A 25,008-nucleotide genomic window follows, 5' to 3' on the forward strand; every position below is an offset into this window, starting at 1 on the left:
AAGGGGCCCGTTTCCACACTGTATCACTCGATCGAGTCAGATCGAGTCAATCTCAGAAAAAAACCCACGCAGGGAATGGGGAGAACATACAAAATCCGCACAGACAGCACCCTTAGTCAGGATCAAATCCGGGTCTCTGGCGCTGTTTATGTTGTATTCTATTGTGTATTGTGTTCTTTTTATTCATGTGGCTGTATGGTAACTCAAATTTCACTGTACCATTTGGTGCATGTGACAATACATGTGAACTTGTGGAACTAGGGACAATGTACAGTAGCCAATTAACCTATAAATCTGCACGTCTCGAACGTGGGAGGAACCTGGAGCACCCGGAGAAAACCCACGCAATCACAGGGAGAATTAACACACAGAATGTACCGACAGGCCTCTGGCAATGTAAGGCAGCAACTCTACTGCTGCGCCACGACACACTTTATTCACAGTGGAGTCAGAAACTGAGGAGTGAAGTTACACAGGTTTATAAAATGAGGGGCATAGATTAGTTCATCTTTTTCCCCAAATTAAGACAGGCTAAAACTAGAAGGCACAGGTTTAAGGTGGAATGAGAGAAAGTTGAAGGTGATTAGAGGTGTCAGATTTATATGGAATGAGCTTCCACGAGGTAGAGGCTAATACAGTCACAACAATCAACAGTCTTTTAGATAGGAGGTAGACAAAAATGCTGGAGAAACTCAGCGGGTGCAGCAGCATCTATGGAGCGAAGGAAATAGGCAACGTTTCGGGCCAAAACCCTTCTTCAGACTGATGGGGGGTGGCAGGTAGAAGAAAGGAAAAAGGAGGAGGAACCAGAAGGCTGAGGAAGGGGAGGAGACAGCAAGGGCTAACAAAATTGGGAGAATTCAATGTTCATGCCCGCAGGATGCAGACTCCCCAAGCGGAATATGAGGTGCTGTTCCTCCAATTTCCGGTGTTGCTCGCTCTGGCCATGGAGGAGACCCAGGACAGAGAGGTCGGGGGCAGAGTGGGAGGGGGAGTTGAAGTGCTGAGCCACCGGGAGGTCAGGTTGGTTATTGCGGACCGAGCGGACGTGTTCGGCGAAACGATCGCCCAACCTCCGCTTGGTCTCACCGATATAGATCAGCTGACATCTAGAGCAACGGATGCAATAGATGAGGTTGGAGCAGATGCAGGTAAACCTCTGTCGCACCTGGAATGATGGGAATGTGTACAGGACCAGAGCAAAGGGAAAAGGGCAAATGGGATGTGTAGATGGGTGGAGATGGATAGATTGTGCTGATGGACGGCACGGTGGAGCAGCGGTAGAGTTGCTGCCTCACAGCGCTTGAGTACCGGGTTCAATCCTGACTACGGGTGCTGTCTGTACGGAGTTTGTACGTTCTCCCCGTGACCTGCGTGGGTTTTCTCCAAGATTTTTGATTTCCTCCCACACTCCAAAGACGTACAGGTTTGTATGATAATTGGCTTGGGTATAAATGTAAATTGTCCCAATTATGAGTAGGGTAGTGCAAGTGTGTGGGGATCACTGGTTGGTGTGGACTTGGTGGGCTGTTGCTGCCCTGTATCTCTAAACTAAACTAAAACAAACTGTACGGTATCAATGCTCTACAACTCCAACCCCACTAGCAATTATTCAATACACCCCTTCTAGCAAAATGGTACAATGTGTTCCTGATATACGAGAATTTTCCCGAACAGTCTGTAAACCAAAGTACCGTGGCCATAGCGGTGTTTAAAGCCCATAGCGCTGTGACCGGTAGCACTATGTTTAAAGCCCAGAGCACTGCAGCCGGTATCGATGTGTTTAAAGGCCAGAGCGCGGTGGCTGGTAGCGCTGTATTTAAAGCCCAGAGTGCTGTGGGTTTAAACCTTTGCTTGCCAAAACCGGCAGCGCTGTTTTGAGTATTACCTTTTGCACAGCATGTGTGTAGTGATTTGCACGCCATCAAACTTGTATAAAGGCAGGCGCCAGTAAGCCAGAAGTTACTTTAAGTTTATGTACGAGAGGGCCTGAGGGGGGGGGGGGGGGGGGGGGGGGGGGGAGAGGGAGAGGGAGAGGGAGGGGGAGAGGGAGAGGGGGAGGGGGGGGGAGGGGGAGAGGGAGGGGGAGAGGGAGAGGGAGAGGGGGAGAGGGGGGGGGGGAGGAGGGGGGGGGGGGGGGAGAGGGAGGGGGGGAGGGGGAGAGGGAGGGGGAGAGGGAGGGAGGGGGGGGGGGGGGGAGGAGAGGGGGGGGGGGGGGGGGGGGGGGGGGGGGAGGGGAGAGGGGGGAGGGGGGGGGGGGGGAGGGGGGGGGGTGGGGGGAGGAGAGGGGGGGGGGGGAGGGAGAGGGAGGGAGAGGGAGAGGGGGGGGGGAGAGGGAGAGGAGAGGGAGGGGGGGGGGGGGGGAGGGGGGGGGAGGGGGAGGGGGAGGGGAGGGGAGAGGGGAGGGAGAAAGGGGGGGGAGGGGGGGGAGGGGGAGGGGGAGGGGGAGGGGGAGGGGAGGAGAGGGAGAGAGGAGAGGGAGGGAGAGGGAGAGGGAGAGGGAGAGGGGCTGCTGTAAATCGGCTCCTGCGCATACCGAGACAGTATTGCTTTTGTCCTCATGCCAATAAAACTGATTTGCAACAGACAAGTGAGGTTCTTTCTGTTCCACCAGTCAGATCCTTGAACCTGTGGCCTTGTAACAGTTCCTCTCAGTTGCTCCTGACTACCAAATGTTTTTTTCAGACCTCGACACAAAGACCTAATGAAATGAACCCATCATTTGCTTTATGATGTTTAATAGATCAAGACACATGGTAAAATACACTCACCCTGCAAACCTCGTGCTCCCTTCAACATTCACTCCAAACCCATCCCCCTGGGCCCCCACATATCTCCCTCCCCACCCTCATGGACAGCAGCTCTGTCCCTTGCTGTGTGCTCACAATTTCCGCTTCTTCCACTCTGGCTCATCGTCCTCTGGTTCCTCCTCCAACTCCACGGCTGCAAACACTGCGTGGGGCTGGGTCCTGGAACAACCAACAGGAAAGTGAGTGCCACAGACCCAGGTCAGGGAATCGGAGGATATCAGTGTCAGGTGAGAGGTGCGAGACTTTAACCAACCTGACAGGCAACTTTTTCCACTCGGAGGGTAGTGGGAATATGGAACAAACTGCTGGAGGAGTAGCTGACACAGGTACCAGAACAGCATTTAAGACACTTGGTCAGATGCACAGATAGGATAGGGTTTAGTAGGATGTGGGCCGAAGGGGAAGTACAGTGGCACAGCAGTGGACATGCTCCCTCACAGCACTGGTCACCTGGATTCCATGCTGACCATGGCTGCTGTCTGGACGGAGTTGCTACGTTCTCTCTGCGACCACATTTGCTTTCCCCAGGTGATCCTTTCCTTCCACACTTCACAGACGTGTAGGTCTATTTGGCTTTGGTAAAAACAAAATTGCAAAATGTCCCTAGTGCGTAGGATAGTGCGGTGTAGGAAGATCACCGGTGGCATGGACTCAGTGAGACGAAGGGCCTGTTTTATGCTATATCTCTAAATAAAACAAACATAGGCAAATACAACTAACAAGAACTAGATCATGGATGAGTTGGGCTGAAGGGCCGGTTTCCGTGCTGTATGGTTCGAGGGTGGTGACGGCTGTGCTGAGATCTCCTGAAGAGCCAGAGTCAGGCACTGCTGCAGATCAGTGGGCAATTCACCCAGAGGAAAATGTCATAGTGATTGAGCTTTCAATTTACCATGGGTTGTTGTGGAAGGAAAGGAACGCAGCAGGGGTGTGGTTTAAAGTGCGTACACAGATTGTGTCTAGGTTACTTCTCCTGTTCTATTGTAGAGGTGACTCCCCAGCACCTGATACTCACTTCACGTAGGCAGGAGCCACCCAGTATGGGTTCTGTTCAGCATCCTTGGCATGGCGCAGGATGGCTTCACGTGGATTACTGTCATCTGTTTTATCTAGAGCGATGTTCTTCACGATGAACGAGGACAATGTGCCCCCATGTGTCCCAACACGACCACCACGACCTGTTTACACGTCAAGTAAAGTCCACAGGCTGTCATACTCAAAGCATCTTAACCACAATGCTCATATTCTCTCAAAGAAACACCCAACCACTGCACAAAATCCCATTGCCTGAAAAACTGCCAAACTCTAAACCCCCGACAACATCTACATCCCAAATAGATCAGTACCTGATGGGCAGCCTAGTCCCAATCCCCAGAGTCTGAAGAAGGGTCTTGCCCTGAAACATCACCCATTCCTTCTCTCCAGAGATGCTGCCTGTCCCGCTGAGTTACTCCAGCATTTTGCACCTGTCCCCAATATCCATGTTCACTGACATTGACATCATCATGCACTCTGGCTCCGTCCCAACATTGCCTGCCTCAAAACCTGACATCACCTCCACAAACTACAATTCTACAAAGCCCTCATTAACACTGCATACCTATCTTGATTCTACAACAACTTTGTCATTTAAGCATTTCATCTGGGTAAGACAAGCTAAGGTCATTCAGTGGCCAGTCAACAAACAAAACCTCAGCAATGGCACTAGTTCCAGCAACCATTCTGAGAGGTTTTGGGAGACGCAGAGGGGCTGCGAGATATATTAATTCCAGGTTCCAGAAATCATTCCAAAAGAAGATGGATAGAGTGGATGTGGATGTTTCCACTCGTGGGAGAGTCTAGGACCAGATGTCACAGCCCCAGAATTAAAGGACGTTCCTTCAAGAAGGAGATGAGGAGGAATTTCCTTAGTCAGAGGGTGGTGAATCTGTGGAATTCATTGCCATTGAAGGCTACGGAGGCAAAGTCAACAGATATACTCAAGGCAGAGATGGATAGACTCGTGATTAGTATGGGTGTCAGGGGTTTTAGGGAGAAGGCAGGAGAGCAGGGTTGAGGAGGAAAGATAGTTCAGTCATGATCTTTCTCCTATCACTTACGAACAAGAAGGATTTTGAAGATGCAAGTGGGTTTAAGATATGAATTGCAGAATCCAAAAATCATTCCAAGAGGATTTGGGTGGGTTTAAGATATTAATTCCAGAGCTGAAATCCTTGTAGCGGAGGGCGAGATGACAACGGCGGCAATTAAATGTGGCGACTGAGTGAGCAGGCCTGTGTGGGTTGAAGGCAGGCAGGCAGGCAGGCAGGCAGCAGAGAGGGGGTCGCGTGGCCTACCTACCTCACTGATGTGCATTCCAAACTCCAACTTGGGTCTAACAAGCATTCTTTACATCTTCTCTGAATGTCTGACCCCTTAAATCTATACCCACCTGGTCTTACACTGAGGCAACCTAAACTGCATATGACATTCCAGAGGAGGCCTCAACAATATTTTATAAAGCTGTACCATGACCTCCCTCCACTTACTATACGTGTAGAAAGGAACTGAATTCCCTCTCTCTCCTTTCCTCCCCCACCCAAGTCGTTGTTTTAGCTACAAAGTTGAGTCTCATTGTCTGTAACCCGTTTTCACCTTGCCCATAGCTAACAATGGCCTTGCTATTGAGGGAGTGCAGCGTAGGTTTACAAGGTCAATTCCCGGGATGGCGGGACTGTCATATGCTGAGAGAATGGAGCGGCTGGGCTTGTACACTCTGGAGTTTAGCAAGATGAGAAGGAATCTCATTGAAACATATAAGATGGTTTGGACACACTAGAGGCAGGAAACACGTTCCCGATGCTGGGGGTAGTCCAGAACCAGGGGCCACAGTTAAAGAAAGCAAGGAAGATATTACAGCAGTGCTTTGGCAGGATAGATTGGAGGGCTCGTCTAGGAAGGCTATTTGGGTGGAACTGAGAAATGGGAAAGGAGTAGCAACACTTATAGGGGTGTATTATAGACCGCCAAATGGGGAGCGAGAATTGGAAGAGCAAATGTGTAAGGAGATAGCAGATATTAGTAGTAAGCACAAGGTAGTGATTGTGGGAGATTTCAATTTTCCACACATAGACTGGGAAACACATTCTGTAAATGGGCTGGATGGTTTGGAGTTTGTAAAATGTGTGCAAGATAGTTTTTTGCAGCAATACATAGAGGTACCTACTAGAGAAGGGGCAGTGCTGGACCTCCTGTTAGGAAATGAGACAGGTCAGGTGGCTGAGGTATGTGTTGGGGAGCACTTCGGGTCCAGTGATCACAATACCATTAGTTTCAATATAATTATGGAGAGGGTCAGAACTGGACCTAGGGTTGAGATTTTTGATTGGAGAAAGGCTAGCTTTGAGGAGATGCGAAAGGATTTAAAAAGGAGTGAACTGGGACAGTTTGTTTTATGGGAAGGATGTAGAAGACCAAGGGAAAATAGATTATGAAAAAAACTGGCAGGGAACATAAAAACTGACTGCAAAAGTGTTTATAGATATGTGAAGAGAGATTAGTAAAAACAAATGTAAGTCCCTTGCAGTCAGAAACAGGTGAATTGATCATGGGGAACAAGAACATGGCGGACCAATTGAATAACTACTTTGGTTCAGTCTTCACTAAGGAAGACATAAATAATCTGCCGGAAATAGCAGGGGACCGCGGGTCAAATGAGATGGAGGAACCGAGTGAAATCCAGGTTAGCCGGGAAGTGGTGTTAGATAAATTGAATGGATTAAAGGCCGATAAATCCACAGGGCCAGATAGGCAGCATCACAGAGTACTTAAGGAAGTAGCTCCAGAAATAGTGGATGCATTAGTAATAATTTTTCAAAACTCTTTAGATTCTGGAGTAGTTCCTGAGGATTGGAGGGTAGCTAATGTAACCCCACTTTATAATAAGGGAGGGAGAGAGAAAACGGGGAATTGCAGACCAGTTAGTCTAACATCGGTAGTGGGGAAACTGCCAGAGTTAGTTATTAAAGATGGGAGAGCAGCACATTTGGAAAGTGGTGAAATCATTGGACAAAGTCAGCATGGATTTACGAATGGTAAATCATGTCTGACGAATCTTATAGAATTTATCGAGGATGTAACTAGTAGAGTGGATAGGGGAGAACCAGTGGATGTGTTATATCTGGACTTTCAGAAAGCCTTCGACAAGGTCCCACATAAGAGATTAGTATACAAACTTAAAGCACACGGTATTGGGGGTTCAGTATTGATGTGGATAGAGAACTGGCTGGCAAACAGGAAGCAAAGAGTAGGAGTAAACGGGTCCTTTTCACAATGGCAGGCAGTGACTAGTGGGGTATTGCAAGGCTGAGTGCTGGGACCCCAGCTATTTACAATATATATTAATGATTTGGAAGAGGGAATTGAATGCAACATCTCCAAGTTTGCGGATGACACGAAGTTGGGGGGCAGTGTTAGCTGTGAGGAGGATGCTAGGAGGCTGCAAGGTGACTTGGATAGGCTGGGTGAGTGGGCAAATGCATGGCAGATGCAGTATAATGTGGATCAATGTGAGGTTATCCACTTTGGTGGCAAAAACAGGAAAGTAGATTATTATCTGAATGGTGGCCGATTAGGAAAGGGGGAGATGCAACGAGACCTGGGTGTCATGGTACACCAGTCATTAAAAGTAGGCATGCAGGTGCAGCAGGCAGTGAAGAAGGCGAATGGTATGTTAGCATTCATAGCAAAAGGATTTGAGTATAGGAGCAGGGAGGTTCTACTGCAGTTGTACAGGGTCTTGGTGAGACCACACCTGGAGTATTGCGTACAGTTTTGGTCTCCTAATCTGAGGAAAGACATTCTTGCCATAGAGGGAGTACAGAGAAGGTTCACCAGACTGATTCCTGGGATGTCAGGACTTTCTCTTATGAAGAAAGACTGGATAGACTCGGATTGTACTCGCTAGAATTTAGGAGATTGAGGGGGAATCTTATAGAAACTTACAAAATTCTTAAGGGATTGGACAGGCTAGATGCAGGAAGATTGTTCCCGATGTTGGGGAAGTCCAGGACAAGGGGTCACAGCTTAAGGATAGAACCGAGATGAGAAGAACATTTTTCACGCAGAGAGTGGTGAATCTCTGGAACTCTCTGCCACAGAAGGTAGTTGAGGCCAGTTCATTGGCTATATTTAAGAGGGAGTTAGATGTGGCCCTTGTGGCTAAAGGGATCAGGAGGTATGGAGAGAAGGCAGGGATGGGATACTGAGTTGGATGATCAGCCATGATCATATTGAATGGCGGTGCAGGCTCGAAGGGCCGAATGGCCTACTCCTGCACCTATTTTCTATGTTTCTATGTTTCTAAGAGAAATGGAGGACACATAAAGGTGAAATTTTAAGTACAGAATCTTTATGTCCCTGTTCGGTTGAAAGAAAATAGAAAAATCAGAAAGAGCCATGGTTTTCAAGGGAAATTGGACACGGGTTGGAAAAAGAGAGAGATCTACAATAATTATAGGCAGCATGGAGTAAATGAGGTGCTTGAGGAGTATAAAGAATGTAAAAAAAAATCTTAAGTAAGAAATTAGAAAAGCTAAAAGAAAATATGAGGTTGCTTTGGCAAACAAGGTGAAAGTAAATCCAAAGGGTTTCTACAGCTATATTAATAGCAAAAGGATAACGAGGGATAAAATTGGTCCATTAGAGAGTCAGAGTGGACAGCTATCTGCAGAGCCAAAAGAGATGGGGGAGATATTGAACAATTTCTTTTCTTCGGTATTCATTAAGGAGAAGGATATTGAATTATGTGAGGTAACGGAAACTAGTAGAGTAGCTATGGATACTATGAGATTCAAAGAAAAAGAAGTACTGACACTTTTGAAAAATATAAAAGTGGATAAGTCTCCAGGCCCTGACAGGATATTCCCTAGGACATCGAGGGAAGTTAGTGTAGAAATAGCATGGGGCTATGACAGAAATATTTCAAATGTCATTAGAAACAGGAATAGTGCCGGAGCATTGACGTACTGCGCATGTTGTTCCATTGTTTAAAAAAGGTTCTAAGAGTAAACCTAGCAATTATAGACCTGTTAGTTTGACTTCAGTGGTGGGCAAATTAATGGAAAGGATACTTAGAGATAATATATATAAGCATCTGGATAAACAGGGTCTGATTAGGAACAGTCAACATGGATTTGTGCCTGGAGGGTCATGTTTGACTAATCTTCTTGAATTTTTTGAAGAGGTTACTCAGGAAATTGATGAGGGTAAAGCGGTGGATGTTGTCTATATGGACTTTAGTAAGGCCTTCGACAAGGTTCCTCACGGAAGGTTGGTTAAAAAGGTTCAATTGTTGGGTATTAATGGTGGAGTAGCAAGATGGATTCAACAGTGGCTGAATGGGAGATGCCAGAGAGTAATGGTGGATGGCTGTTTGTCAGGTTGGAGGCCGGTTACTAGTGGGGTGCCACAGGGATCTGTGTTGGGTCCACTGTTGTTTGTCATGTACATCAATGATCTGGATGATGGTGTGGTGAATTGGATTAGTAAGTATGTAAATGATACTGAGATAGGTGGTGTTGTGGATAATGAAGTAGATTTTCAAAGTCTACAGAGAGATTTAGGTCATTTGGAAGAGTGGGCTGAAAGATGGCAGATGGAGTTTAATGCTGATAAGTGTGAGGTGCTACATCTTGGCAGGACAAATCAAAATAGGACATACATGGTAAAGGTTAGCGAATTGAGGAACACAGTTGAACAGAGGGATCTAGGAATAACTGTGCAAAGTTCCCTGAAGGTGGAATCTCATGTAGATAGGGTGGTGTACAATTTTGGTCACCTAATTATAGGAAGGATGTCAACAAAATAGAGAGAGTACAGAGGAGATTTACTAGAATGTTGCCTGGGTTTCAGCAACTAAGTTACAGAGAAGGGTTGAACAAGTTAGGTCTTTATTCTTTGGAGCACAGAAGGTTAAGGGGGTCTTGATAGACGTCTTTAACATGATGAGAGGGATAGACAGAGTTTACGTGGATAAGCTTTTCCCACTGAGTAGGGAAGATTCAAACAAGAGGACATGACTTGAGAATGAAGGGACAGAGGTTTAGGGGTAACATGAGGGGGAACTTCTTTACTCAGAGAGTGGTAGCTGTGTGAAATGAGCTTCCAGTGGAAGTGGTGGAGGAAGATTCGAATTTATAATTTAAAAATAAATTGGATAGGTATATGGACGGGAAAGGAATGGAGGGTTATGGTGTGAGTGCAGGTAGATGGGACTAGGGGAGAATAAGTGTTCGGCACAGACTAGAAGGGCCGAGATGGCCTGTTTCTGTGCTGTAATTGTTATATAGTTATAAGAATAAGCAGTAAGCCATTTAGAACGGAGACGAGGAAACACTTTTTCTCACAAAGAGTGGCGAGTCTGTGGAATTCTTTTTCGCATATATTTAATTCATTTGTTCTATATCTCTAAATCACCATCTATATCTCTCTTTTCCCTTTCCCCTGACTCTCAGAGAAGGATCTCGACCCGAAACGCTCCCTATTCCTTTTCACCAGAGATGCTGCCTGACCCGCTGAGTTACTCCAGCTTTTTATCTCAGGCCAATTACCCAGTCTGCCGTCCTAACTGTGCGCCTGCCTATTCTGCTGCCAGGATCCTCTGATCCTCTACAAATCCGCAGTATCCGACCACAGATCATGCATTGTCCCACCTTGCATGACCATCCAAATATATCCCTTTCAAATTCATTGCATTAAATGTATTTGTTGGATTTTCCACCCGGCCAGTTCAACAATGTTGCAGAAACATTGAAAAGTGGAGGCAGTGTTTATTTTATTCACTTTGGGAACTGGTTTAGTCAGGCCATGATTCATTGGCCATCTCTCCCTGCCTGACCAGCTGCTGGGGAGGGAGCTCCAGGTTCTGGGACCAGCAAGAAAGAAGGATTGTCACCGCAGTCACCCCCCCTCTGCCCCCGCCCCCTCCCCCTCCCATTGGCCCACACACTGGCCCCAACCCCCACACACACAGGCCCCACACACTGCCCCCCCCCCACACACGGGCCCCCCCACCCCCCACACTGGCCCTCCCCCCAAACTGGCATCACCCCACTGGCCCACCCCCCCCCCCTCCCCCACACACAGCCCCCCCCCACACTGGCCTCACCCCACTGGCCCCACCCCCCCCCCTCCCCCACCCACAGCCCCCCACCCAGGATTCTCCAGTGCTGTGGCCCCAGTTGGCCCAGCTCTGCTCCACCCCCAGCACCGTTTGCCCTGCCAGACTCCCTCCCACCCTTTCCCAGCTCTCCTCCTCAGTCCCGACTCCCCTCTTCTGATCACCCCCCTCCCCGTTTGCAGCCACCAGTCTGCAGTGATTGGTGGGCGATGTGTGGCCCTGAGCATTACCTGGGCCAGACACGGGAGGCTCGGGCTTGTGGGACTTCACTGGGTCGAGCCGATCTTTCTCCAGCTGTTTCCTGGTGCTCTTCTGCCTGGGCTCCCGGAACATGGGCAAAGCATGTGCTGGAAACACAAAGCAACCATTATTTAACCTGCAACGCAATCACTGCCCTTGGCAAGGCCCAGACGATAGCCCCTCCCTGGCTGGGTGTCACCCTGGTGATGGGCGTGAGGGCACACAGCCACTGGGTGGACCCACCGGATGGAAAGGTAGAAACCTGTCCTTCTACGACTTCACCCTGTCCAACTCTCAGCTCTGGGGACGGGAAATAACGGTGGCATGGTGGCCTCACAGCACCGGAGATCTGGTTTCCATCCTGACCGCCGGTGCGGTCTGTGTGGAGTTTGCACGTCCTCTCTGTGACCGCGTGGGTTTCCTCCAGGTGTTCCGGATTCCTCCCACATTACGAAGACGTGCGTGTTTGTAGGTTATTTGTGTAGGAAGTGGGTGTGAAAGTGGGACAACAGAGAACCAGAGAATATAGTGGTATAATCACACATGATGTGGTACACTAGCATAGTGGTAAACGGTATTACGGTGTATGTATAGCGGTACACTCACGTGTGATCTGGTATACTGCAGTGCTTCTTAAACTATTGCAGTGCCATTCACCCTTGAGTCTTTATGACAAAATTTAATTCACCCTCGACTAAATTTTCTGATGTTTTTTGGTCATTTATCTTATTCTCCCTTGTGTACAATTTTATATATCATTTATTTTGTCACATGAGCAAAAAACATAAATGAACTCATTCCTTAAGTGTTTATTTTATTCAACTTGTTTAACATCCTAGAAATATGTAAAGAAAACTAGAAGAAAAAAAAGTTAAATTTAATTACCACTGGAGCTGGAAAATCATTTTATTAGAATGATATAAAAAAACATTCCAATGTCTACACACTGGGCTTCAGCCCCATCCTACCCTTTTGGGCTTTGATTGCTGCAGTTTTTAGCTGCAGCTTGGAAAACTAGCTAAAAAAAAACCATGATCTTCCCTAAAAGGTTATATTACAGTAAATTTGGGAAATTCCTGCTACTTTGAAATTAGAAAACCATAGGTAGAGAGAAATAAAAACATATCAAATGTCCAGCTCCACTGCCATTAAAACCAATGAGAGCTCACTAACCACAACTTACAAAACCATTTTAATGGCAATGCCTTTTTTAAGTATGGAAAAAAATAAATAATTATATCTAAATAAATTAAGCCTTTCATTCACCCCTCTAGTTTCATTCATCACAAAATAATTTAATTTTCCTTTGGGTGCACCATTCACCAGTTTAAGAAGCACTGGTCTACTGTATTTAGGTATGTTGCAAAACCTACCTTAAGCGTCGCTGCAGATCTGTCCCAGCCCGTGTGTGTGATTATGGCGCTGTTTAGAGGGGGGCGGGTTTAAAACGCGATTTTCCTTATGCTGTTCGAATCGAGCTTGTTCAGCCTACCTCAGTTGCTGACGAAAAATCGCTTGAGGTTTCGCTCGCTGGAGCTATTTTTAGTTTTAAGGGGTTTATTTAATTATTATAGCAAGTTAAAAATTAACCTCTAAATCCCCGACCGCCGACAACGGGTCGGATCTCATACAGGGGACAACGGAAGGTAGGTTGTTTATTTTTACGTTAAAAAGGGTTTCTTAAAATCCCTTTATACAAAGTTTTATGTTGCGAGTAGCTAATTTGGGGCCCCATTATATCCCGCAGTATTTTTCTGGGCATTTGGGGCACAAATCTACCGCAATGTGAACGTTCTAAACCAGCGCGTTCCACAGGATCCCACTCGAAAGATGATTTAAATGGCCATTAATTTACAGCAATTGAACACTAAATTCCTTCCATTTGGCCTATAAATTAATGTAAATGAGATTTAAAAATCATGTTTTATTGTGAATTCTTTGTGAATATTATTTGGACACAGGCTATTTAAAATTTTTAATCATTTCTTAAGAAATGGATAGATGTTTAGGTCTAGTAATTGAAGTTTGGAATTAGCTACAATTGGGTAACTAACTAATTATATGCTTTAATTTCAGGTCATCCAAGTAAGATTATTTTATATTTGTTTCAGAATGCTTCACTCTATGATAACTGAAAATTTCATTCAGTTCTCTTAATTTTTAAGAAAGTTATGGGCTTTTGACTGTCCACGATCACAGCTTTTTTATTATGTCCATAGAAAATCAATAGGGAACAAGATGCTAATTTCCGAGTATGAAAATGGCCATAACGTTTTAAATACTTGAGATATGAAAGTGAATTAGGTGTCAAATTAAACTTCTTTTTATGCTTTATCTGATGGGATAAATTGCAGACTTGATTTTTTAAATCTCAAAATGTTGTAACATTGCTACTGTATTACAGTGAATGTATAATGGTATACTCACGTGTGATGATATAATCTTGTGTGACAGTCTGACTCTGCCTCGCTTTTCTCTTTGTCTTCACCACACAGAGTTTGGCTCCTCTGAAAAACACCACAGGTTGTGGTTAGTACAAGTTGGCAGCAGAGAGAACGATTAGTCTGACGGCTTTGCTTGTGTAAAGGAAGGGAACCTAGAGAATGTGGAATGTCACTGTCGAGGAAGACAGTGATGTTTTGCATTCAAGTAATGGCAAGAATGGCGGGTTACGTTGGGAAGAAGATGAGAGAGTGACAGATGTTACAATGAGGAAGAGGAAGCAGATAGTGGAGTGACTGATGGAGCAGCAGAGATGTTGGCATCAGAGGGGAACTGCCCTGAGGTACTTGGCAGTGATGTCCTGTGGATGGGATGGTGGCGATCAATTAGCATATCATACTGCTGTGTGCAAGGTTTGACTGCTCTCATTAGATTGCCTGACGTAAAAAATGAACATCAAACTCCAGATGCATGAAGACACACAGAGTGCAGAGGCTGGAATCCTGAGTTGGAGGGAAGTAGAGGGTTAGGCAGCATCTGTGGGGTGAAATGGACGGACTACGTTTTGGGTCGAGACCCTTCTTCAAGACACTGAGACCCTCCAGCTGTTTAATGTTTGATCCAGATGATTCACACCAACAGAAAAAATAGGGTGTGCTGGAATCACTCATCAGGTGCAGAAGCACCTGTGGAAAGAGTCAACATTTCTGGTCCAGGACATGTCCCTTTATTCTACCCATCTTTCCCCCAACTTCTCCACTACCAAAGTCTAACGTGTTTGTCTATTTCCCACTCTAACTATCGGTGATGTTAATTGTTGGTCTCCCCACACCTACAGGCTGAATGTTTCCAATCTTGCCTACTTTTATTTCAGCTTTACCAGGGCTATTTCATAACACGTTAGATCAAATCGAATATAGTACAATGCAGCGCAGGAAACTGCTCATCATGTGCTAAACCCAAACATGATGCCAAAATGGACTAATCTCCTCTGCCTGTACCTGATCCATATCCCTCCATTCCCTGCGTATACTCGTGCTTAACTAAAAGCCTCTTAAAAACCACTACCATATCTGCCTCCACCACCACCCCCAGCAGTGCATTCCAGGCACACCCCATTTTAAAATGTTTGCCTCACAGCTTAAGCTATGCCCTCTAGTCTTTGGCATTTCCACAATGGTGAAAAGGTTTTGACCAATATATGCCTCTTATAATTTTACACACCAACGTGGCTGTGGGGCAACTTGATTGAAGTTTACAAAATACACCAAAAAGAGAACACAATCCAAATTTCCCCAACCTCTCCCTGTAGCTACCACTCTAATCCCGTGAGTATTCAGGTAAACAACCTCAGCACCCTTTCCAAAGCCTCCACATCCTTCCTGTAATGGGGCGACCAGAATATTTCAAACGCAGCCCAACCAAAATCTTACCGAGCTGCATGACTAAATCATTTCCATAACGTATGAAGCAAAGCTCGGAGTCCCGGCATTCTGTCACTGGCCTGGTGAGTGCAGCTCCACCCACACTCAGACTGTCCATCTGTGGAGCACCAGGCCTGCAGTTCAAACTAGATATGAGGCATACTAGTGTGATTTATATTTTCACATTGCCACAAAATACATATAAACCAACTTGTAAATCCATGTCATAAAGTAATACAGCAGGGAAACAGGCCCTTCGGCACAACTTGCCCATGCCTGGCCAAGATGCTCCATCTACGCTAGTCCCACCTGCCCATGTTTGGTCAGTATCCCTCGAAACCTTTCCTATCCATGCACCGGTCCAAATGTCTTTTAAATGTTATAGCACTTGCCTAGGTAGACAAAAGTGCTGGAGAAACTCAGCGGGTGCGGCAGCATCTATGGAGCGAAGGAAATAGGCAACATTTCGGGCCAAAATCCTTCTTCAGACTCAATAGGCAACGTTTCGGGCCGAAACCCAACTACCTCAGCTGGCAGGTTATTACATATACCCACAACTCTCAGGTTCCGATTAAATCTTGCCCCTCACCTTAAACCCATGCCTTGGTTCCCTCACTCTAGGCAAAGGAGATAAATAAGGATGTCCATTCACCCTATCTATTCCCCTCACAATCTTGTACACCTGTATAAGATCACCCCTCAGTCTCCTGCGCTCCAAGGAATAAGGTCCTAATCTGCCCAACCTCTCCCTACAGTTCAGGCCCTCAAACCCTGGTAAATCTTCTCTGTACTCTTTATACATTAACACCATCCTCTAGCAGGGTGACCAAAACTGAACACAATACTCTAAGTACAGCCTCAAAAATGTCATATAATGATAACATAACATGCCAACCTCTTTACTCAAACCCCTGAATGATGATGGCCAATGTACCAAAAGCCTGCTTGACCATCCTAGCTACATGTGATGCCACTTTCAGGGACTATGTATCTGCATCCTCGTTCTTTCTGCCCTACAGTAGACTCCTGCCATTCACTGTGAAGGTCCTGCTCTGATTTGACTCCTCAAACTGCAACATCTCACACTTCTCAAACCTCATCAACCATTCCTCCGCCCATTTGCCCAGCTGATCAAGGTCCTGCTGTAATCTTTGATAAACATCTTTGCTATCCATGATGCCACTCACTACAGTGTCATCTGCAAACTTAGTAATCACACCTTGTACATTGTCATCTTGATAAGAAACCACAAACAATAATGGCCCCAGCACAGATCCCTGCGGCACCCCAGAGACCTCCAGTCTGAAAAACAATCACCCTCTTTTTAATTGCATGAAGCTAATTCATCCAGTCAGCTAGCTCTTCCTAGATCCATGCGATCCAACCTTCCAGAGCAGTCTACTATGCAAAACGTTATCAAATGCTTGTTGGTCCATAAAGACAAAGTCTACAGCTTTGCCTTTGTTAATCTTTTTGGTTACTTTGACAAAAAACTCAATGGGATTCATAAGACATGGTCCCTTCGGATATCTAGCACCTTTTCGACCAAAATACAGACTGTCCTCAAGACCTCCATTAACTATCCAAAGTTCCTGCAGGCTTCATGTCCTTCTCCATAGCTAAAATGGAGGGGAAATACTCATTGAGGACCTTTGTGCATTTCCCGTGGCTCCACACAGAGAAGACCACTGGTTTCTGAGGGGTTTCACTCTACCCTAGATACCCTCTTTCACTTAATATAAAATCTCTTAGGATTTCCCTTAATATTATCTGCCAGATCTTTCTCTTGCCACCTGTTTGTGCCCTGATTTCTTGAAGTATACTCCTCAGCTCCCAAAACTTCTCCAGGGAAACATTCAATCCCAGCTGCCTATAGCTGGTCCATGCCTCCTCCTTTTTCCTGACCAGTGCCTCAACTTCTCTCCTCATTGATACTTCCTTATGCCCACCTGCCGAGCCCTTCACTCCAACAAGAACGTGCATGCCGTGAACTTTTGTCATCACAGTTTCAAAAGCATTTCACTTTCAGGATGTTCCTTTGCCCAGAAACAAAGGGCTTGCTCGAAGCGCCGAATGGCCTCCTCCTGCACCTATTTTCTATGTTTCCAGTCAACTTTAGCAAGTTCATGTCTGATATCATCAAAGTCGTCTTTGGCCCAATTCAGATATTTAACTTGTCTTTATCCATAACTATTTTAAAGCAAACAGACCAGTGGTCGCTGGTCCCAAAAGGCTCACCCACGGACATCTCAGTCACTTGCCCGTCCTAAAATCCTAATAGTAGATGAAGCTTTGCCATCTCCTGTGTAGCCCCACACATATTGCAAGAGGAAACGTTGCTGAACATAATCCCATGGCACTGTGACAGTCCCAGTCTTTTGGGAAAGTGCAATCTCCTGCTCTGACAACCATATTAGTCATGCAGCCGCATGCAATCTCCAGACATCATTGTTTTTCTAATTCCCCTTGATTATTTTGGGGGCCTATAGTGTACTCCCAACAAGGTGATCATCCTCGGTGGACAAAAGTGCTGGAGAAACTCAGCGGGTGTGGCAGCATCTATGGAGCGAAGGAAATAGGCAACGTTTCAGGCCGAAACCCTTCTTCAGATTTTCCAGCATCTGCAGTTCCTTCTTAAACAAGGTGATCATCCTCTTTCTATTTCTCAGCTCAACCCATATAGCCTCACTGGACAAACTATCCGTAATGTAATCGCTAGACTATTGCTGTGAGCGTCTCCTTAATGGATAAAGCAGCCCCCACCTCTATATGGCCTGTAGCCTCTGTACCCTCGAACATTAAGCTGCTAGCCCCGTCTATCGTCAATCATCACCTCCTAGCCAACAGTATTGTCACCACACAGACTACATGGGCTCACCCGGTGTGCAATAAATGCTGAGTTTGCCAGAGGGTTTTAAAACATTCTGGAACAGGGACAGATTATGTGGACACTGACATCAATAAAGATATTCCAATGATATAATCTTGGCATAATTAAAAACCTTCAACCTTTGACTTTTCACTGGGTGGTAGTAGACTTTTGCTAATCCATTTGCTGTCCCCACCATGACCTGGTTTAGCTTTGGATGCCACAAGCAACGAATGACGCTCTGAAAATGAAGAGAACAGTTTCATGTTTAGAGCTACAGGGAAATTCTTTACCTGTCAACAGTACTGGAGTTAGACGCAAAATGCTGGAGTAACTCAGCGGGACAGGCAGCATCTCTGGAGAGAAGGAATGGGTGACGTTTCGGGTCAAGACCCTTCTTCAGACAATGAGTCAGGGGAGAGGGTTGTCTAGAGATATGGAAGGGTAAGTGTGAAAACGACAGATCAAAGCAGACGATGTTAAGGAAATATAGAATGGTTCATTGGTTTCAGAGGGGAAGGTGACAACGTGACAAATTGTAAAATAAAACAGGAAGACGGTGAAATTAGTGAGAACTAGGGTGTTGGAGGGATGGAGGGAGAGAAAGAAAGGGTTACTTGAAATTAGAGGAATTAATATTCATACCGCTGGGTTGAAAGCTGCCCAAGCGAATTATGAGATGCTGCTCATCCAATCTGCGATGGACCTCACACATTGGAGGAGGCCCAAAACAGAAGGGTTGGTGTGGGAATGTATGGGGAAATTAAAGTGTTTGGCAACCGGGAGATCGCGTAGACATAGGGCCTAGGCGGACTGAGCAGAGAATGGTTATAGTTAATCACTTTGAGTGTTAGGTGCTGGGACCAGAGATGTTTACAGTACATATTAATGATCTTCAGGAAGAAAGCCAATGTTGACACTAAAATGGTAGGATGGAAGCAACGAGGAGGATGCAGCAACAGAGAAATGTGGATCGGTTAAATGTATGGGTAAAAAATTGGCAAATGCTGTGTGAAGAGGAGTAAAATAGCAGCATAATATTGAAATATTGAAGAACTGCAGGGGTACAACAAACAGGAAGGAACTGCAGATGCAGAAGGAACAGCACCTCATATTTCACTTGGGCAACTTACAACCCAGCGGTATGAATATTAACCTATAGCTTCAAGTAACCCTAGCTTTCATTCTCTCTCCAACCAATTTGACTGTTTTCCTGATTACATTTTATCTATGTATGTTTCGTTGTCACCTTATCCTATGATCTATTCTACATTTTCCATCAGCTCCGTCCCCTTAGAAACCGTCTTGGTTTCACACCTTACCCTTCCATATCTCCCTCTCCCCTGACTCTCAGTCTAAAGAAGGGACTTGAGTCTGAAGAAGGGTTTCGACCCGAAACGTTGCCCATTTCCTTCGCTCCATAGATGCTGCTGCACCTGCTGAGTTTCTCCAGCATTTCTGTGAAGACTCGACCCGAAACGTCACACATTCCTTCTCTCCAGAGATCCTGAGTGACTACAGCATTTTGTGCCCATCTTCACTACAAATGAGTTAGGGTAGGATTAGTGTAAAATGGATACGCGGTCTCGGTAGGTGAAGGGCCTGTTTCTGTGACGTAACTCTGCATTACTCTGATGATTAGGAGGGATATGGACCAAATGGGATGTGCTTCGGTGTGGCATCTTGGTCGCTTGCACAAGCTGGCGGCCTTCTTCGTGCCACAGGGATCAGTGCAGGGATTTAAACCATTTATGTTGTATATATTAATGACCCGGAGGACAGAAATAAATGCAAGGTAAATTTGCAATGACACAAACAAGTGGCAGACAAGCTGTAAGAAGGACACAGTCTGCCGATAAATATTGATTGGAGAGAGCAAATAGTTGTAAGAGGGTGAATGTTATGGAAAAAGGTGTCGTTCACTTTGGAAAAATGATAGCTATTTAAATAGACAGAGGATGCAGCACAAAGGGTTTAGTTTAGTTATACAGCATGGAGACAGGACCTTCAGCCCACCAAGTCCACGTTGACCATCGATCCTCAATTCACTAGTTCTATATTATCCCACTTTCTCATCCGTATTCTGCACAATGGCTGGCAATTTACAGAGGGCGAATTAACCTACAAACCCGCTCGTCTTTGGCGTGTGGGAGGAAACCGGAGCACCTGGAGGAAACCCACTCGATCACAATGAGAACGTGCAAACTCCACATAGACAGCATCCAATGTCAGGATCGAAACCGGATCTCTGGAGTTATGATGCATCACTGTGCTACCCTGATTGGGGTACTTTTGCATGAAACACTAAACTAGAATTCATGCGCAGGAGACAATCAGGAAGGCAATAGGAATGCTGTTACTGAGACGGCTAATGTGTGAAATCTGGAGCAAAAAACAAAGTGGGTCAGGCAGCATCTGTGGAGACAAGCCAGGTTGTTTATTGTAATTTGCACAACTATAGTGATGTACAGGTACAACAAAAAATCTTGCTTGCAGCAGCATTACAGGCAGGTAGATTTCAACATCACACAAAAATAGCTATTACAAAGAAACATAGAAACTAGGTGCAGGATTAGGCCATTCGGCCCTTCGAGCCTGCACCGCCATTCAATATGATCATGGCTGATCATCCAACTCAGTATCCTGTTCCTGCCTTCTCTCCATACCCCCTGATCCCTTTAGCCACAAGGGCCACATCTAACTCCCTCTTAAATATAGCCAATGAACTGGCCTCAACTACCTTCTGTGGCAGAGAGTTCCAGAGATTCACCACTCTCTGTGTGAAAAATGTTTTCCTCATCTCGGTCCTAAAAAATTTCCCCCTTATCCTTAAACTGTGACCCCTTTACGTAGGATGGGGACCCACAGTCCCATTTATTACGGGTCGATGGTTGAAAGGATCAAGAGCTTCAAATTCCTGGGCGTGCACATCTTTGAAGATCTTTCCTGGTCCGAGATCACTGATGCAATTATCAAGAAAGCTCATCAGCGCCTCTACTTCCTGAGAAGATTACGGAGAGTCGGTTTGTCAAGGAGGACTCTCTCTAACTTCTACTGGTGCACAGTAGAGAGCATGCTGACCGGTTGCATCGTGGCTTGGTTCGGCAACTTGAGCGCCCTGGAGAGGAAAAGACTACAAAAAGTAGTAAACACTGCCCAGTCCATCATTGGCTCTGACCTCCTTCCCATCGAGGGGATCTATCGCAGTCGCTGCCTCAAAAAGGCTGGCAGTATCATCAAAGACCCACACCATCCTAGCCACTGACTCATCTCCCTGCTACCTTCAGGTAGAAGGTACAAGAGCCTGAAGACTGCAACAACCAGGTTCAGGAATAGCTACTTCCCCACAGCCATCAGGCTATTAAACCTGGCTCGGACAAAATTTCTGAACATTAATAGCCCATTATCTTATTTGCACTTTATCAGTTTATTTATTCATGTGTGTATATATTTATATAATGGTATATGGACACACTGATCTGTTTTGTAGTCAATGCCTACTGTGTTCTGTTGTGCTGAAGCAAAGCAAGAATTTCATTGTCCTATCACTGGCACATGACAATAAACTCTCTTGAATCTCTTCTACACATGAAGAAAAATACCGCTAAAACGACATTAGTGTAAAAATGTGATTAGAAATCAAGTGCGCAATAGTGTAAGAGGTGGTCCATAGTGTTGCACTATCCAGAATTGATTAGTCAATGTTTTGGGTCGAGACATCCTTCTGCCCCTACGGATGCTGCTTGACCTTCTGAGTTTCCCCCCGAGGTTTGTGCGTTGCTCATGGACTGCTGTCATTTAGTTTCAGGGAGTTGGAGCATAAAAGTAGGTGGGAAGACATTCTCTATCTATGATATACTGTGATACTTATTGATTTAGCTGGTGGGCTGCACCATATGCCACCCCAACACTCAGAAGAATGAAAGATGATTTTATTACAAGGTTGCATGGAGACCAGATGGAGTAAATGCCAAGATGGAAGAGTTTAATGCTAGAGGGCATGTTCTCAGAATAAGGACATTCATTTCAGATGGAGGTGAGGAATAGTTATTTTCTGGCAGATTGTTGTGAGTTTTTGGAACTCCTTGCAACAGGAACCAGCATCTATTTAAAGCTGCAATGCATAGATTCCCAGTCAATAAGTAAATCGAGGGCAGGGAAATGGTCCTGCGGAATCTCGAATCAGCCATGATATTATTATTTTATAAGCACATTTGTAAACAACCCACGTTGACCAAAGTGCTGTACAGACCTTTGAAAGGTGCAGCAGGCTGAAGGGGCTGAATAGCCAACGTGCTCCTATTCCTACAATTTAATCTTTTGCATGTGCTCATTCCCTGACAAAGGATTTCCCTCCATCCCCCACCCCGTCCAATTCATTTTAGAAACATAGAAAATAGATGCAGGAGGAAGCCATTCGGCCCTTCGAGCCAGCACCGCCATTCATTGTGATCATGGCTGATCATCCCCAATCAATAACCCATGCCTGCCTTCTCCCCATATCCCTTGATTCCACCAGCCCCTAGAGCTCTATTTAACTTTCTATCTTAAATCCATCCAGTGACTTGGCCTCCACTGCCCTCTGTGGCAGGGAATTCCACAAATTCACAACTCTCTGGATGAAAACGTTTTTTCTCACCTCAGTCTTAAATGGCTTCCCCTTTATTCTAAGACTGTGGCCCCTGGTTCTGGACTCACTCAACATTGGGATTTTTTTTCCTGCATCCAGCTTGTCCAATCCTTTTATAATTTTATATGTTTCTATAAGATCCCCCTCATCCTTCTAAACTCCAGTGAATACAAGCCTAGTCTTTTCAATCTTTCCTCATATGGCAGTCCTGAATCCCAGGGATCAATCTCGTGAACCTACGCTGCACTGCCTCAATCACAATGATGTCCTTCCTCAAATTAGGAGAGCAAAACTACACAATACTCCAGATGTGGTCTCACCTATACAACTGCAGATGTTTTCCCATATGTATTCTCTCACTTCCAGAAGCCTGGTTAGGTTTGCCTCTGCCCCGGTTTCCAAGAGACTATTTTATTTTCCCATTCACACCTCATCCGGGGCCTCCTAAAATGTTCCAATGAAGCTTGGTGTCATCTTTAGGAATAGCATCCCTTCCCGAGGGGGGAACTTCTAATCTCACCACCGCTCAGACAGATGGTGCTCACAGAGCAGAGAGGTCAGTGGGAATGGCAGGTCAGGCAAAGAGCTACAAGCAGCATAGGAGAGGAGGCCTGAGATAAAGCGGATCTTAGTCAATGGGAACCGCAGTACCTCGGGTTTTCAGCTGAATGGTTGAAAATTGGATTAACTCACCGCATCAGTGACCTCAATCTCGTAAAGCTTGACAAAGGTTTCTCTATCGAAGAACAGTAGCTTTCCACTCCCCTTGCCTTTCTGCACAGATGTTCCCGTTACCAGCATCTTATCATCAGGGCTGAAACAACAGTCTGTCCTGTAAAACAAAGTCAAACCACATCCAATGTAGCACCCGAAGGGAGAAGGTGTTGAAGGGGCCCAGGTTGGAGAAAGACTCAAAAGGAGATGTTACTGCCGAGAGCTGAGATAAAGGACATGGCTGCCAGGAGCTGGGCACTGAGTCACAGTCAAGATGGGGCTCAGGTATGGGATTAAGCTGGAGGGAGGGCCGAGATTAACAAGGATGTAGTTAGGACTTGATGTCCTGAGCTATAGGGAGAGGTTGGGCAGGTGAGCACTTTATTCCTTGGAGTGCAGGATGCTGATGGATGATCTATAGAGGTACAAATCATTAGGGTGATAGGGTGAATGCATAGTCTTTATCCCAGCGTAAGGGGATCAAGAGTCAGAGGGTGTCATAGAAACAAAGAAAATAGGTGCAGGAGGAGGCCATTCGGCCCTTCGAGCCAGCACCGACATTCATTGTGATCATGGCTGATCGTCCCCTATCAATAACTCCTGCCTGCCTTTTCCCCATATCCCTTGACTCCACTAGCCCCTCTCTTAAACTGGGATCATACATTTATAAACACAGGAGGATCACCATGGGCAACGGTTGAAGTGTAACTTTACTTTGTGTAGCTACCGAAGTTGATATTTCGTGGTATTGTGAGCTTTCATCAGGGAGAATTAGAGAAAGTTATATCAGTTGGATACTAATATTTTAAATCACATACTCCATGGTTTTTTGAGCTGCTTTTCCAAGAAAAAAGCTGCTATAATCAAAGCATGAAAGGGTAGGATGGGGCTGAAGCCCAGTGTTTAGACGTTGGAATGGGGTTTTTTTTTTTTATCATTCTAATAGAATGATTTTCCAACTTTTTTTTTCCCACTCTTAGTTTTCTTTACATATTTGTAGGATGTTCAAAAAGGTGAATAAAATAAACACTTAAAATAAATGAGTTAATTGATGTTCAAGAAGGAACTGCAGATGCTGGAAAATCGAAGGTACACAAAAAAGCTGGAGAAACTCAGCGGGTGCTCCAGCTTTTTTTGTGTACAGTTAATTTATGTTTTTTGTTCATGTGACAAAATAAATATATAAAATGATACACAAGGGAGAATAAGACGAAAATGGCATCTTATAACATAAGAAAATGTAGTCGTGGGTGAATGAAATGTTGTGATATAGACTCACGGGTGAATGACACTGAAATAGTTTAAGAAGCACTGATATAGATGATGATGTGGAGAGATTATTTTCTCTGGAGCATTGAAGGCTTCGGGGAGAACTGATTGAAGTAAAAATGATGAGAGGCATGGATAGAGTAGACTAGCCAGAACTATTTTCAGGCTGGAAATGTCAGTGAAAAAGGTGAAAAGAGTACAGGTGTGTGGGGCAAGTTTGTTTTTACAGTGGTGGGTGCATGGAAAATGCTACCATGCATGGGTGGTGGTATTGGCAGACACTAAAGTGGAATTTAAGAGGCTTTTAGATAAGCAGATGGGAATGCTGGGATTGGGGGGGATATGAATCAAATGCAGGCAAATGTGATTAGTTTAGCTCAGCATCATGTTTAGCACAGACATAAGCTGTGATACAGTCTGATTCACTACCTCATGGTGGACATTGGACTTTG

At 45.4% G+C, this 25,008-nt stretch overlaps 1 protein-coding gene across 1 annotated transcript in view; it reads right to left on the reverse strand.

Moving 5' to 3' along the window:
• Window positions 1–2,721: 2,721 nt before the first annotated feature.
• The window catches only part of LOC129694397 (WD repeat-containing protein 70), a gene marked incomplete at its 5' end in the record, with an annotated part of 51,307 nt that continues 29,020 nt past the window's right edge, over window positions 2,722–25,008 (reverse strand). The window contains 6 exons of the mRNA XM_055631100.1: window positions 2,722–2,969; window positions 3,826–3,988; window positions 11,199–11,315; window positions 13,636–13,715; window positions 18,084–18,184; window positions 23,267–23,405. Coding sequence (XP_055487075.1) covers window positions 2,882–2,969; window positions 3,826–3,988; window positions 11,199–11,315; window positions 13,636–13,715; window positions 18,084–18,184; window positions 23,267–23,405 — 688 coding nt within the window. The remainder of the gene's footprint in view (window positions 2,970–3,825; window positions 3,989–11,198; window positions 11,316–13,635; window positions 13,716–18,083; window positions 18,185–23,266; window positions 23,406–25,008) is intronic.

Source organism: Leucoraja erinacea, unplaced genomic scaffold, assembly GCF_028641065.1.
Source record: "Leucoraja erinacea ecotype New England unplaced genomic scaffold, Leri_hhj_1 Leri_64S, whole genome shotgun sequence".
NCBI classification, from domain to species: domain Eukaryota; kingdom Metazoa; phylum Chordata; class Chondrichthyes; order Rajiformes; family Rajidae; genus Leucoraja; species Leucoraja erinaceus.